This window comes from Onychomys torridus, chromosome 6 (genome assembly GCF_903995425.1).
Source record: "Onychomys torridus chromosome 6, mOncTor1.1, whole genome shotgun sequence".
NCBI lineage: Eukaryota > Metazoa > Chordata > Mammalia > Rodentia > Cricetidae > Onychomys > Onychomys torridus.
In genome coordinates this window covers 85,838,796-85,855,167 of record NC_050448.1, presented here as the reverse complement: position 1 = coordinate 85,855,167, position 16,372 = coordinate 85,838,796, and the positions used below count along the sequence as shown (strand labels likewise).

The 16,372-nt window shown below is 39.1% G+C and overlaps 1 protein-coding gene across 3 annotated transcripts in view; it reads right to left on the bottom strand.

The window, feature by feature from the left end:
• The window catches only part of Vav3 (vav guanine nucleotide exchange factor 3), a 330,524-nt gene that overhangs the window by 111,349 nt on the left and 202,803 nt on the right, over positions 1–16,372 (bottom strand). For all 3 annotated transcript variants that reach the window (XM_036191255.1, XM_036191254.1, XM_036191256.1), the window contains exons 16-17: positions 5,555–5,656; positions 5,163–5,263 (exon numbers count right to left, since the gene is read on the bottom strand). In XM_036191255.1, coding sequence (XP_036047148.1) covers positions 5,163–5,263; positions 5,555–5,656 — 203 coding nt within the window. The remainder of the gene's footprint in view (positions 1–5,162; positions 5,264–5,554; positions 5,657–16,372) is intronic.

Below are 16,372 nucleotides of genomic sequence, written 5' to 3'. Positions count from 1 at the left end.
AGGTAATAATCTGTCATGGTCATGTATTAATGTGAATAGATTGCTTCATTCAAAAATGCACTGCAACTTTTGCCAAGTAATTATTATTTCCAGGGTGAATGAAGACTCAATAGATTTGAAGAATAATAGAGCGTGAAATATAAAAGGTTTCTAAACCAAGAGAAGACAACATCTAAACAATAAGGCTAACTTCCACAACTGAAGGTGTATGAGATCTTTTAAAGCCTGGTGGTTAATATTTAGCCACATATTGTATTGTTGGAACTGTGTTTATATTGAAACAGTTCTAATGTGGGGAAAGTGATAACCTGATTTTAAGTGTCCTACCCTTGGACTTGGTACCAAGGATGGATTCAAAAGATAAGAAACATATTCCCCACATTTCTCTTCACTTCTACACTAAGGCAGATATAACCTACAAGAGAAAGTATTAGGGGTAAAGACAAAAATGCTCCCTGGAGTGGAGCCCCTGCTTCCACTACAATCCAGCTTCCCAGGTAATTGAGCTGGGGCCATGTATGTGCTTTTCACCAATGGCAGTGATTAAAAAAATGTTTGTTTCCAGGACATGTGTGTAAAAAGCTGCCACCCTGTCATGCTGGTAGGCACAGATGGAACTGCACAGCCATTATGCTTGGTGGGAGACCTGCTCTGGAGGACCTATGAATTCCCAGTAAACATTGTGTATTCACTTAATTAAGCTTTAAAGCTACTTTAAAGAGACTGGGGTGGGGGTAGGGGTATCACCTATCACAACACAGTACAGCTTAACGTTGGAAAACTAAATGAGTCCTGCCCTCTCAGCTAATTAAAGAATTGAATTCACATGACCATCTGGTGATCAAGGTGATGTTAATGATTGGCTAGGAAGTGGGACAGTACCTAAGAAAAGGAAAGGCTGACTTGGGATTGCTAAGGAGAAAAGAGGGAATATTCCATCTAGAGGTAGCAATAAGAGCCAAATAAGATTCCCAACAATGGAACTGGCTGGATCAGGAAGTAGATTTATATGAAAGAAGCTTCTTTTTAAGCACCAGGTGCTGTGTTAGCTGGTTCATTTTCTTGTCGCTCACTAACCTACCCCAGGTGCACTGCCTGGTGGTAATCAATGCTTGAGGCATAAGTCTTTCCTTGCGTAACTACTCAGAAAGGAATGTAAAAGGTCTACTTAGTTTATTTCATTCTTAAAGTGCAAGCCAGTGAATCATAGAATGAGGGTTTATTTTTATTATTTCATTTGTCTCCCGTCTTATCAAGCTCTTACCTCCACAAGCATGGAACCCAAACCTGCATAAACTTCCACACTGCTTCTAGATCTAGGATGATAATGATCTTCAGGGCCCAGGAACCTGACTCATTCATCTGTCTATCACTCTTGTGGGTTATCCAGCCACATATCCACACACCAAGTCTTCCCTGAGGTCAAAACGTCAACTGCATATGGTTGAGCCTAATTAGAGAGATCAGCCAGATGGCAATTATGATAAACGTGATAAATGCTATGATAAAGTTAATTATAAGATGCCAGGAAAACAGACAACTGGTAGACTAAGAAAGGCCAGGTGTGCAGAGTTCCAGAAAGTCTTCCAAGTGGGGTAATATTTGCATTGAGTCTTCAAACTGAACAAAATGAGGAAGAGGAGACTGAAAGAGAAACAAAGAAGATATATGAGAAAAGTAGTTGAAGAACTATGAATAGACAGAAGTTCAGTGTCCACTGGGAAAGTTAAGGGATGGTCAAAAAGGAGCAAATAAATGACCCAGAACTATGTGTTATGGCTGTTGGGGGGAAAGCTTGGACAGTATTCTGTAGGAAATGGAAAGAACAGAAGTGAGTGAGTAATATAGTAACCATGGATTTTGAAAGACCTGTTCAGAAAGTCTATAGAAGGAAAGAGATGAAAAGCAGAACGAAAAATAGAAACAATGAGATTTCCATTTAAATCAATAATATAGCAGTAGGTTCTAAGCAAGATAGGAAAGACTAGGTGGGTAAAGAGGGTGAAACACCAGTTTACACCTGGGTTTGGGAAGTATGTGGATAAAATGTTAAGAAAGCACATACTGGGATAGGGCAAATGGCTTTGGACTCAGTACTGGAGGGTACTTGAAGGTAACTGGCAGATGACATATCAGCTGAAGATGAAGGTGTTAAATCCAGATTTCAGGAAACGTTATACGTAGATGGAGCCAACACTAATCTTCATTAGATATGGGTTGCAACTTAAGTGAGAGAAATAAGTCCGATCTTCAAAGGTTGCCTGTGGGATAATGGGGTGTGAACGAGTATTAAGGAGACTGGCTAAGTTTCCAATGAGAAAAAGTGAGAGAGGCAAGACCTGTGGTGAGATGGCCAGAGGGTGCAAGGATGTGGCAAAGACAGCAAAGCAGGGATTCTCCCACCTTTATTTAGTCCCTGGTCTACTCTATCATGCTGTACAGCTGTGCTTCTTCACCTCCACACTTCTTTTTGTGTGTATGGCCAATTCAAATGAAAACATCATGTTCTCCTTCCACAACTGTCCAAGGTTTATTACAATGTCATCATCCATATTCACCACAGTGCCCTGAATTACAAACATACTCCTGACTCACACTAACCAGCCAGAATCTCCCTGTCTCTTCAGAATATAGTTAGACGGGGTTAACCTTTGGAACTAGAAACCACTATAAAGTAAGAATGAGTCTCAAACCATGATTTGTGTTGCATGGTAAATGATTACATAAGCATTTGAATTTGCCTTAAATCAAAACTAGTAACTTGTTTTCAATTTGCCTGTTGGGGTCATTTTCCTCAAAGTCAAGTTCTCTAAGCAGTACACTCCACTCCATACAAATTTCCCACTCAAGTAAACCATGTCTCTACCCCTAAATGCACCCTGTGTTTCCTCCCTCATGTCCTGAGCTTGTGTTGCCCCAGATACTGCAGAAGTTAGGTTAAATGAATTGCCAAATGTGCAATTTCCAAACAGTGAGATCTCAATGCAACACATGGCATTCAGGGATTCTCAGCAGGCCAGAGGAGAGAACATGAGAGTAGCTTTCCCATAACCCCAATATAATGCCCATTCTACTGCACTCTTAGCAGATCTTCCAGTGTAGACAGATACTCTATCCACAGTGGTTGCATACACTAGTTCAGGGATGGATGAGTTTGAGAACAAAGTGTAATGTTTTCCAGTGTTTAGAGGGCACCTGCTGAGCAACAGGGGAGAAATGTACTGATGCAGTGATCACAGAGAGCCCCTTCACCCTGAAGATGAGGCCTCTAAATTACAAAGCCAGGTCTGAAGGAAAAGAGAAGCCTGCTAGTCAGGTTCTTAACATGTCATACTCCTAGTGAACTATGAGAATTCAATGCCACTCACTCACCTCTTCAAAGTCTGAAGCAGGAAAGGACATAAGAAAAGAGGAGAAAGTTGTGGGTGTGGAAAGTGGGGGAGACTGTAGGTCAATATGAGGATTCAGAGCAGTGACAGAGACTCAAGAGCCCAAGGGCATGTGCTCATGTAATGTGGTCAGGGTTTCAAAAAACAATGCTTTCTCTGCTTTATGGTAAATTACAAAAACAGAATTTAAAGAATGCTGCTACCTTTTAATGGATATCTCTGTATCTCATTATCTGGAGCCTACCAGACACTATCATTCTTAATCTTCAGTTGCCTTATTTTCAACTCTTTACAAGCCTGTTTTCTTACATGGGGAGGACAGGTGTGGCCACTACGAACATCTGGCCCTCATCCAGTAATTCAGGACATTCAAATCTGAAACTGCAGGACTTTTGCAAGCATGCTAGCCTATCATAAGCAACCAGTATGTTCACTGAAGAGTAAGATGTGAAAGGGTGAAACAATAAAACTAGGTTTTGCCATATCAGGCTGACGGCTGAAGAATAACAGTCATAATGTATAGTATTGCTGTTTATTTCACCACTTTGTAAACTGCTCTGACCTTCAGACTGATGAAAATGGTAACCTTATCTGCTTCACTTTACCTCCTTCAGCAAGTAGCAGAAGCCCTCTGAGCTTACTGGCCATGGGAAGGGCTGTTCTAAAACCTAAATACTTTCTGTAGGATATGGCAGTACTCAACACAGTGGAGGTATTCAGTCAATGTCAAGACATTTGCTAGCATGACTGTCCTTGCATGGCACAGGGAATGGCACCCGGGGCTCTCTGAAGCTGTCTATTGAAGGAGCAGAGGGACAGGGCTGTGCTGTGATCTTAGCCCTTGAACAGGTTTCACCTTTTCTACAACTGTTCATTTTCGGAACTCAGCCCTGAAATAAGATATTTTCTGTTACACTCTTCTTCACATTATCCAAAATAATTCAATGTCCACCTTCTCCTCTGGGAAAATCAAAGGTTGACATGGCTACCTTTTGAACTCAAGCTGTTAAAGATCCTTTCTTGTGTTCAAAAACTCTTCCTGATTTTTGAAAGGTCTTATTGATAAAACACAGAGGAACTCAGGGGAAAAGGACAAAGAGAAAGAAGAAGAAAGAGAAAGAATAAAGAGGCCAGAAAAGAAAGAGAAGGGAGACAGCCCAAGAGGAGCAGAGAGCGGCAAAGGCTACTGCATGCATAATTTGCAACGAGCTCATACAACAAGCATAGAGAGCTATTTTTAAAAATCAAGCAGAAAATGTTTACAGAAATCCAAAGGATATATGCTTTGTTTAATGTGGAAAATGATAATGTATTCAATTCATGAATTCTTGAATTAGTCTGTGTAATGTTTGCTCCTGGAACCAATAACGAATCTGATATAAATATTTAAAAGAGAAAAAGTTTAAGAGCTCAAGATAGAAGAATATTTTCTTTTGTGTTCATTACTGTTTTTATTGGCAGTATTCAAATGATTCGGTGATGTATTTTGGGATGGAGTAGATGAAAGGAGTGCCATGAAACCATCCAAGTGTACCCTGAACACCTCTGCTCCCAAGTACATATAAAAGTCAAATAAATATTCAATAGTTTAAAACCAAGTCATGTAGAAAAGTCACACAGATCTTAAACAATTTTCTAATTGCACTTATTAATGATGTATTCAAAAAGATATGTTCCAATAAACACATATTAGGGATAAATTGGGCCTTAATTGTATTTAGTAAGTTTTATGTCCTCATTAAAAACAAAATCCCAACAATAAACATGACTTACCAACAGAATTAACTCTGCCACAATTGTCTACTCTTCCCAAACATTCTTTGTGTGCTTTTGCTCCACACTTAAAACATAAATAGCCTTGATAAAATGTTCCCCTGCAAGGTAAAAATGGAGAATGTGTATTAAAATGTGTAAGTTGTGCTTTGTAAAATCACTAGTACAAGGATTAGGAAGAGGAGATCACGATGCTGTCCAAAATACCATCAGATCTCTATCACTATGGGATTCTTGAGGAATTAGAACAGGTCCAAGGCAAGCAAGGATCCACTGTGTCTCAAGTGGGAAAGTAGCAAGTCTACTTTAGGACACCTTTGTAGCTTGCTAAAAAGACTTAAATACTTAGCAGTTCATTTAGACTGGAAAACAGTCCTGACAAGAAAGCTTACCTCAGGAGCATCTGGCAGACTCTGCAGGACGTCACCCGAGTGAAGGTGTACATCTTGAAGTCGTGGAAATTGGAGTCTGCAAAGTCTGGCCTTATGTTAGATCTGTGGAAAGCGAAAAGTCACTTCCTAAACAAAGTTTCACAACAAAGTGTCAATCAAAGAGCAAAGTTCATCAAAACTGCATCAAGAGATCCAATTCAAGCTACAAGGTGAGCCAGCCAGTGCGAACTGGCTTCCAAGCCCAAAGTCTGACAGCATTAAAACCTGTGTTGAAGCCTGGTTGTGTGGAGACCTGGGACACAGGAGACGATTGCAACCTGACACATCCCAGAACTACAGGTCATAGAGGTCTCTGCAGCATGCCACCTTGGTCAGCCTTCTGGAAACCAGAACCAGCTGGATATCCATGTTTGGTGACAGTTTCTTTGCATTGCCATGTCATAAAAATATAAACCTGCTGGTGAGATGGGAGGTAAGGCAGAGTGCAGTGTGCCTCCAGAGGTCATCTCTAACAAAGCACACAGATTATGTGAGGGACTTCAGAAGGGCGTGAAGTCATCCTGATAGAGAAGGTTGATCAGCAATACATCAATCTGATCAGGAAAATACTTCTTCCTTAACAATCTGCTTGCTTCACAGTCCAAATAAGCCTGGACAAAATCACTTTGTGTTTGGAATTACACATATGGTATATGCTCAGGCACTCAAAACGCTCATGTATACCTCAAAAAAACATTTCAGTGTACATTAGCATGTTCTGGAGATAGAGAAAACACTTGCCATTCATTGCTTGTTTAACTTGCCCATTAGTCCTGACTCTCTGGCATGAATGACGGCCCTGACTCACAAATAAGGGAGCATGCTTATCCTAAAGCATTGCCTTCCCCTAAGTGACGGAAATGGCAAAGGAAGAGCTTCTACCAAGGTATATGACAGTGATAGATGGAAATCAGCAACATTTAAACTGCTATGGCTTTGAGACTTAATGGGTGTGCTGGAAACAGTCAAATACAGACATTTCTTGTGAACTGTTTGCATTGTTTTTAATCTAGCCATAGAACAGAAAAATAAAATAAAATAAGCCTTAGATGGATAGGAATTAGAGGTTCACCTAGAAAGATAATATCTCCTGAGACATTACACACAACTTGAGAGACTGCAAGATATGTTTGAGATTCTGATGAGCTAGGATTTCCCCTTTTATAGAATATAGCATCTCTCAAGCTCACAGAGTCGTGGTGTAATGAAGCATAACACAGGCAGGAAGGCAGGCATCAATCTCTGAGGTACCAGGAGAAGCCTTATGAAAAAACATTCACCAAGGCGAACGGAGTAGCAGGCAGTGATGCAAAAGTGTCAGGAGGTCAGCCTTCCCATCCATCTGCTGAATAGGAGCTGCTGAAAGGAAATCAAATCTGAGGGCCATCTGGGAGTTCTCTGCTACGTGCTTCTGGTGACCTCTCTTTTTAGGAAAATGGTCCAGTGCATGACAAAAAGCATGGCTATTTCCACTATGCTATTTTTTGGTGTGTTGCTGATTAGAAATCACAGTGCCCTTTTTCATAGAAGGATCTAAAAACAAAACTCTCACACTGAGTCCAGAAAGCCAGGCACTGAAAGCTGCATCAAAACCCATATCCATAGCTGAAAAGGGCTGCTGTTCATTTTTCTAGAAGCATCAAAATGGCTCAGTCATATACACATTGTCAAATTCATTCTAAAGTGGTGCTTGTTCTAAAGTGAAGGAAATAACATTTCCATTCCTGAGAATTTAAAAAATTCATCCACCTGGAGTTTCTGAATCAAACTAGGTTTCTATCGGGTAGAAAACTGTATATGTAGATCCCCAAGCAGCTAAGAACTTAACTTCATCAGTCTTTATTGGACATGGGTAACATGCCTTTCCCTTGGAATTAATCCAAGTTCTACATAGTAAACATGTATGTGTGTATGCACATGTATATACAGGTACATATAAGATATATACAAGGTACACATAACATACTTGCATGTGTACCAGAGTTGTGTTTAAGTCATTTTTAATTTTTACTTAAAACTTTTACCAACTAGCTGAGAACAGGCTACCTTTTCAGAAGACAAAAAGCTGAAGGGAAAATTGCAAACACACCACAGGTGTATTTTTTTTTTTTTTTGTCTTATGATTAGGAAAAAAAACTGAAAATAATGTTCACAGTAGTTGCCTTAAGGGAAATGAAATTTGAAGTAATAGAATAAAATGATAGGGAGAAACTGTGACTTTTTTAAAACTAAAGCTGAATATTATTTTTTCAAAGTTTCAAATCAAACATGAAAGAATAAACGTTAACTCTATGACCCTGGAACTGCTATAGAGGCACTATTGAATATAAAAGCACAGTTGAGGGTAGGAATCTGAAATTAGACCACCTGGGCTTAAATCCTCACTTGCAAATCAGAACAGAGTGACCTCAGGTGAGTTGGTAAGTATAAAACAGGAATACTAATAGAATCAACTCAAAAGCAAAGTAATGTATATAAAATGCTTAAGACATTGCCTGAATCAGAGCTAGTATTCAGGGTGGGCTATCATTAATGAAGTGGTAATATCAAGTTCACCAGACAGTGGTGTGATCAGGGTAATGCTTCCTGAGTGGTAAAGTTTCACTATTTGTCACAGTGAAACTTCCAGAGGATCTTTCTTCCCCTAAGACTTCCTACACAGGAGGCTGTTATTCAATGATGTCTTTTGCACCACAAAGCCAAATATAATAATAATAATAATAATAATAATAATTATTATTATTATTATTATTATTATCATCATTATTATTATTATCATTGTTATTATTTATTAATATTAGTTGAGGCAAAGGTTTATGTAGCTCAATTTGGCCTTGAATTTGCTATGAAGATGAAGATGATCTTCAATTTCTGATCTTCCACTTTTTAACTAGGTAACAGACATGTGCAATTACGCCCCTTATATGTGGTACTAGGGATCAAACCTAGACTTCACTCACACTAGACAGGCAGCCTCTCAACTTAGCTGCATCTTCAGCTTCGACAGAACTATTTAAGTACAGCAGGGAACAGAATTACTCAATAGAAAATGTGTATGCGAACCCCGAGGGTTTAATTAAGTCAACCACATGGCCTGTAGCCTATGAACTTGCAGAATCCAAACAAGGTGAACCACTGATGAGAAGTGTTGGGAGAGTAGAATGGATCCAGAGAGGCCAGGAAAATCAGGACTGTGAGTTTGAAAAGATGCAACAATGGTCCAAAATGGCATTTAACCTACACCTCTGATGCACACAGCTCTCCACATGTCCTCCCACACTGGACTTCCCACAGGAAATCTGAGCAGATTCACCCACTTATTTCATGTATAGTTACTGAGTAACTACCATAAAGGCTTGTTCTGAGGCGAAAAGAGAAGACAGATACTTCGGCCACGGCCTAGAAATTAAGAGGGGTGATGTACATGAGCTAAGAGGCCAACAGGGGCAAGGGAAGAGATAAGATTTTGTATAAAAAATTACATCACATTTAGTTGATCAAAAAGGACTGCTGACAGTACAAATGCTGTCCTTTCTGGACAAGCGGGACACAAGGAAAGCGACCACTATACTCTGCCAAGACAAGGTAAGATGGTCTTTCAGAATTCCTGCTTCTGAAAATGGTCTGTCAGATACTCTAGGCCTGTAGCCAATTTGAATGCACCAACGATGCTGAGAAACATTAGGTGACTGTCCAGGCTGCCAGCTGTCTCTGTCTACTCTTGCAAGACTCCCAAAAGTTGCTTGCATCCTTCTCCCATTTCTCAAGTATTATTATATTCCTTCTCAGGTCTTTGATGAGATTGAAGACTAGCAGTTATAGTTACAAATTAGTTAAAAAAAAATATATATATATATAATAAATATATATATATATATATATATATAATATAAAATATTATAATATTTTAGCGACCTGCCAGCCGGGGAGGTGGCTGAGGGTGGGAGCCACCCAGGCCTTTGGAATTTGCCCCACATGAGTGCCAAATATTGGTGAAATTATTAAGGCCACTCCACGTAGTTAAAAGGGAGGTTTATTTTGTGGGGTAACTTACAAATGAAGGGATAGGTAGGTTGTAGGGTCTGGCAAAAGTATGGCGCAGTCCAGCGGTGTTCTCTAGAGAACTCTGCTAGGTCTACCTCCAGCGTCCAGGGTCCGGGCACCAAGAGCTCCCTCTCATTTGAATCCTGGGTCTTCAGCGTCCTCCCTCAGCCCTGCCTTGTAGGCATGACCATTACCGAAGCCTCAATGACGGTTGGAACTTCCAGGCCAAGGCTGGAATGGCTACCCACTACAGTGTAACTTTAAAAGACATCACCACACAACACTACAAGTTTGTATTACTATATGTCTCTATGTGACTAAGGACAAGGCAACTGATGTCCCCTTCCTAACCTGTCTCTTCTTTAGAGTCAACAAAAACTGAACCAGAAAAATACATTGCTAGGTACTTACAAATGTTTGGAACGTGCTTATACTGTACCATTTTCTGCATTTGTTTTCAAAAGTCTGCCCTTTGCCATAATACGAGATGCAAAAGAAAAACATAACAATTAACTGAATTTCAGTTAAATGTTACACTTTGTATTGATTTATCTAGACCTCTTCTTTGTGAAAAACTAATATCCTCTTGTATAAAGTCTACACACAAATTCACACACAAATATATTTTAAATAGTATAGTGATAAATATGGCTATTAAAAACAATTTTAGGGACTGTGGAGATAGCTCAGTGGGTAATAGCATTTGCTGTCTAAGCATGAGGACCTGAATTCTGATCCCTAGACCCATGCAAAAGCCCGTGCAGCCAAGAGCAGCTCTAATCCCAACACTGATGGAAATGAGGGGACAGGCATTTTTGCTGGGGCTTGCTAGCCAGTGAGACTGACCAAACATTAAGAACTCCAGGTTCACTGAGAGACACTGACTCAAGGGAATAAAATAGAAAGTAATAGGGCAGGACCCATCTGATGTCCTCCTCTGCTCACGCCTGTGTAAATGCGTGCACACGCATGCTCACACGCGCGCGCACGTGCACACACACACAATTTTATGTTTAAAATTAAAATTTTTCTGTATTTTAACCATAGACTTTAATTTATAAACTACTGCCATATTAAAATAATTTTAGAACACAGAAAGCAAATACTAGCAAAAGGAAGTCATATAAAAGAGTCATGACCAGTCAGTTACACAGGAAATAATATGATAATCAATTTATGATAACACTTTATCTCCTGCACTATCAGTATTATCCATATTTAAAACTCTCTAGTGTAGACAGTTTGACAATTATCCAAAATATATGAACTAGTGAATCCACCCTATTGTACTTAAAGTGAGAGATAAAACCAAAACCCTGAAAACAGTGGGCTTTGTCTTCTCAAAGTCCACAGATATGTAAAATGTATGGGTAGATATGGGTATTTTTATTGTTCAAATTCAGAAAATTTACATTCTAATTATTCTTTAAGAAGATGTTGAACTATCATAATTACTCTATTAAAATATTTTTACTCCAAAAATAATAAGATGGATGTTTCTACTGGATCCTCCTGTTAACCTTTATTTAACCTCTGTTACTTATGTAGCAAAAATTATTCTAAGTAATACTACTGAAACTAACATGTCTTCCAGAGGATGTTTTTAAAATTGTATTTTATCTTCAGGATATTTATATATACATCTGTAGTTCCTCAAAACTTTAAAAAATGTGCATACTTAAAACAATTTATCATATTATTAATTAACTAAAAAGTATTGTTCATTTTCAACAGATGCCAAAGAAGAAATTCAACCAAATGTATCAAACATAGGAAGTACACATATGTGACCACAGCAATCAGAAGGCTGGGACAGGAGGACAGGGATATCAAGGGTAGCCTGGGCTACAAAAAAATAGCCTGCTCCATAAAAGATGTAACAGTGAGGTCTTGCATGCTTCTGATCAAAATGACAGCAAACTAGACTGGTATTACAAATAATAGTTATTACAAATAGTTCCACAATGTGATAAGGGATATCAAAAGAACAGGAAGGAAGGAAGGAAGGAAGGAAGGAAAGGAGGGAGGGAGGGAGGGAGGGAGGGAGGGAGGGAGGGAGGGAGGGAGGAAGAAGGCACATGCAATGATGTATGCCTGCAATCCTACCACTTATGGAGCTGAGACAGGGTTATCACATGCTTAAGGCCAGCCTGGCCTACATAGCAAATACCAAGCAAATCAGAGCTACACAGCTGGACCTTGTTTTCAAAATGAGGGGAGAGGAAGGAAAAAGCATACTCAATATAAAAACATGTATATTATAATTGTTATAAATTTAAACAAAGTTCCTGAACTCATTATATTACTCATTCTTTTTTTGTCAAAAGAGTTCAACAATGCAATATGGCAAGGCAGATATGAAGGAAAGATGTTTTTAAAATATAGAGAATACCCAAAATTCTCATTTGGAAATGACATTACTGGGATGACTAGGGAAACTCAAGAAGAGAAACTGAAGAGTAATGAAATGAAGAAAAGACAAAGAAACCTCCAAATGGCTTGTGAAGAAAGGCCACATGCAAATGTCCAGAGCTCACCAGCTCAAAATGAAGTAAGATGCATGCAGTGCCTCCACCAAAACTCCCTTAGAATTGTAGATTAAGAGTAGAGTAGAACTGGTGAATTCCCACTGCAAATCATCTCTAAAACAAAATGGGCCATTATGAATGTAAAGATGTTTTCTTACATGAGTTATAGTATCTTTCATCAAGGCTAAAGACAGATCAGGTACAAGTAATCCATAAAGGCCAAAGAAGACCTAGTGTTTCTAAGACAGAGACTGACATACAAGACCTCTTATTCCCCACACAGCCCCAACTACACAACACATCACTGAGGTAGATGGACCACTGATAAAGCTTGCTAAAATGCTTCTTATCAGGCTGGAGAGAGGGCTCAGAGGTTAAGAGCACCGACTGCTCTTCCAGAGGTCCTGAGTTCAATTCCCAGCACCCACACGGTAGCTCACAACCATCTGTAATGAGATCTGGCGCCCTCTTCTATATACATAATAAATAAATAAATCTTTTTTTTTAAATGCTTCTTAGAACCATCAACTAAACAGTAAAGTACATCAGAAGAGGGCCAGCAAGATGGCTCAATGGGTAAAATATTTATTGCACAAGCCTGACAACTTGAGTTCAGCCCCAGGAACCCATGGTAGAAGGAGAGCACTGACTAAGAGTCGTCCTCTATGTGTACACCATAATATGTGCATGAATGTTTACACACATATGCACATGCACCATAATGGTTTTAGATTGTAAAGATCACAGGATTTGACCCAGCTATCAGAAATATTTCTAAAATCTCCACTTACAAAGAAATGTTCTGAACCCAAGGCTCAAAATGAGACTAATCATTTTGCATCTCAAATGGATATGCTTTTCTATAATATATACATACATATATACACATAAAACATTCAGAGTATCTTTAAATATTGGTAATTCCTTTCTCTAACTGAAAACTCCAAAATAAAATCTAAATATTTAAAAATGGCCTATTCTGTGGAACTGAAATTGAGTCCCCTATGTCAGTAATACAAATTACCAAAAATACATCCACATGATCTTTCAGGAAACAATGCTCAGTTCTTGCTTGTTTCTTTCACAATGTATTCCCTTAACAACATGGTAGACTAATTATGCTACTGGTTATTTGCAAGGACAAAGGAATGAAACAAATGAAAAAAACAATCAGGTCCTTCAAAAAACAATTAGAAATAACAGAATTCAGAAAGACCTTCTTCCTAAGGATCGATAAAAAGGAAAGCAAAAAAAGATGTATAAATCACAGCAAGTTTAATTTCTTATATTCCAAATCATGCAGTCTCTTCTCCAGGGAAATGAATAAAGATGTCCAAAATACCAATAAAAAGAAGATAATGTTGGCTCTGAAAAATAGTATTTTCCTATCTATTATATTGCATTCCTTCATTTTATTCAAAGCTGGTTTTGTAGTAATTTCAAATATACATCCATCACTGTGTTTCAGTGACATTTCAAGGAAATTATTGAATTAAATGTAAACTCAGTTAAGTCTATAATAAATTTACAGTGGAAAATGTCAGATTATGGGTAATTTGGGATATATTTCTTATACACTTTAAATGACAGGTTTTTTCCCTTCTAACATAGTCTTTCTATTTTTACTTTCTTAATTAAAAAATCAGATCTGTTATTCCTGAGGTAAAAGGCCAACATTCAGGAGAGGGAGAAGGAACAGGTACCTCATTTGTTGGTATCCATTGTGTGACTCAAAATTGTTGAGGACAAATAAAAATGTACACATGTACATTTTGATAGGTTCTATTGATAAAATGAAGGAAATCACTGTATTTTGGATGCTGATTCTGTTATTTTTTCTCACCATAAATACCAAATATTTAGTAAAAAAATTAGTCACCTTATCAAGATAGAGAGGATATATCTATCACCTCAAAAATGAATAAATGGGAATAAAGCTTTTCTTGTAATAAATATAGTAAAACTTTTCTTGGCTAAGAATACAATTCATTTGTTCATAAAATAAACAAATGAATTGAAAATTTATTATGGGGCAGTAAGGCTCGTTAAGGAAGGGAATGGCTCAGCTGCCTTTAGCCTACCGGCTATGGGTTGGTTAAGACTTCTGTTGGTCTTTTCTGTGTCAAACACACAGATTGCAAGCCCAGCACCACTTAGAGATCTTTGGCAACAGTTAACTCTGCAGCTCTCACACCATTGAGCCTGTATGATAATGAGTATTCTGAGACAGGTAATACCTGGGGGGTGCTCACCAACCTAAGACAGAATGCCTGTGTGGCATGGACAGGTGTCCCCATAACAGGTAAGGTGACCTACTGATGTCCCACACAACCTAGGTCAGAAGCTCATTTTTTTAGTGGGGGAGGGGGGACCTGTAGGTCCCTGGCACTCATTTTGGGTAACTGTTGCCTTGATTGCTGACCTTGACCTTGATGTCCTCTCTATGCTAATTCCCTGCGAGATTCCACCCTCCTGAATGCTTAAGGGAAGCTCCTTGTCTGTGTATCCAGCATATTGGGCCTTCACAGCTTAGATGCAAGATTGTAAAACAACAGGAGTGGGGATGGGGATTTAGCTCAATGGTAGAGCGCTTGCCTAGCAAGTGCAAGGCCTGGGGTTCGATCCTCAGCTCCAAAACAAACAAACAAACAAACACCAGAAGCCAACTTCTGCCCTCCAGGGTTCTCTCATTGTGCTGTAAGCCTATGTTTAAGACCTCCTCCCTCCTTCAATAAATGGCATTCGGCATTCACAAAAAAAAAAAAAAAAGAACAACAAGAAGAGGGGATCAAGATCATGATGGGGAAACCCACAGAGACAGCTGACCAGTGCTAGTTGGAGCTCACTGACTCTGGACTGACAGCTCAGGGACCCGCTGAATGTAGGTGACAGTTGTGTGGCTTGATCTGTTTGTGGGGTCCCTGGCAGCAGGACCAGGACTTATCCCAGGTGCATGAACTGGCCCTTTGGAGCCCATTCCCTATGGTGGGATACCTTGCTCAGCCTTGATACAATGGGGAGGGGCTAGGCCCTCCTTCAACTTGGTATGCCAGACTTTGTTGACTACCATGGGAGGCCTTACCCACTCTGAGGAGTGGATGGGGGTAGAGTGGGAGGGAGGTGAGGAGGCGAGAGAAGGGGAGGGAGGAGGAACTGGGGTTGATATGTAAAATGAAAAAAAATTTTAATAAATAAATATATTTAAATACAAAAAAAGAAAATTTATTATGGGTTAGCCACTTTAGAACTCTGGGAACACAACGGTGGATTTATTTATCTGAGACCTGTAAACATGGATTTCTTGTTTAGCCAGGCTATTCTGCTTTATTTCAATTCTCCCAGTAAGACACATTGTCCATTTGTATGTCAGTGAGTACAAGGGAGGGAAGAACACACAGAGAGGTATCTCAGTGTTCATGTTTAAACAAGATGTCTTGCCTTCTAGGTAAGGACTGGTTTCTAAGGATTCTTAAGGATTTTCATTCTCTGACCCAACACACCAGTTACATAATTCAAACACCAAAGATAACATGAATTTAAGCTGTAGAAAATTTTAAATTATGATATATGAAATTGGCTATTGTGTTTGAGAACAGTATTGATATTGTTACCAGGAAAGCTGAAATGAACAAAAGAAGGAAGTGACAGGCTCCCCTTTAAATGTCTAAAATAATTATGGGTGAAAAAAGATCTTGAATCAACATTTCATCCTTTACATATACAGCCTTCTTCTGTTACTTTATTATTTTTAACTTATTTTTAAAGGGCTTCACACATGAGCATTGAATTTATATTATTTCTTCCCTTTCTCCCCTGCATTCCTCCTGTACCCACTTCTCAATTTAATGAGCAGTTCTTTTGTTGGTGGAAATACTAAGTCAACTCCATATAGTTAAAAGGGAGGTTTATTTCATGGACTAACTTACAAGTAAAGGGATAGGTTACAAGGTCCTGGAGAGGTGGAGCTCAGTCCAGCCGTGTTCTCTGGAAGACTCTGCTCGGTCTACCTGGTCTACCTCCAGTGCCCAGGATCCAGGAACCAAGAGAGCTGGCACATCTGGATCTTGGGACTTAAGGGCTCTTCTCTCTGCCCCACCTCATAGGTGTGGCAGTTACTGGAAGCCTCAGTGAGGGTAGTACTTCCAGGTCAAAGCTGGAATAGCTCCCCATTACATTCTTTAAATATTATTGTTACATATATGTGTGT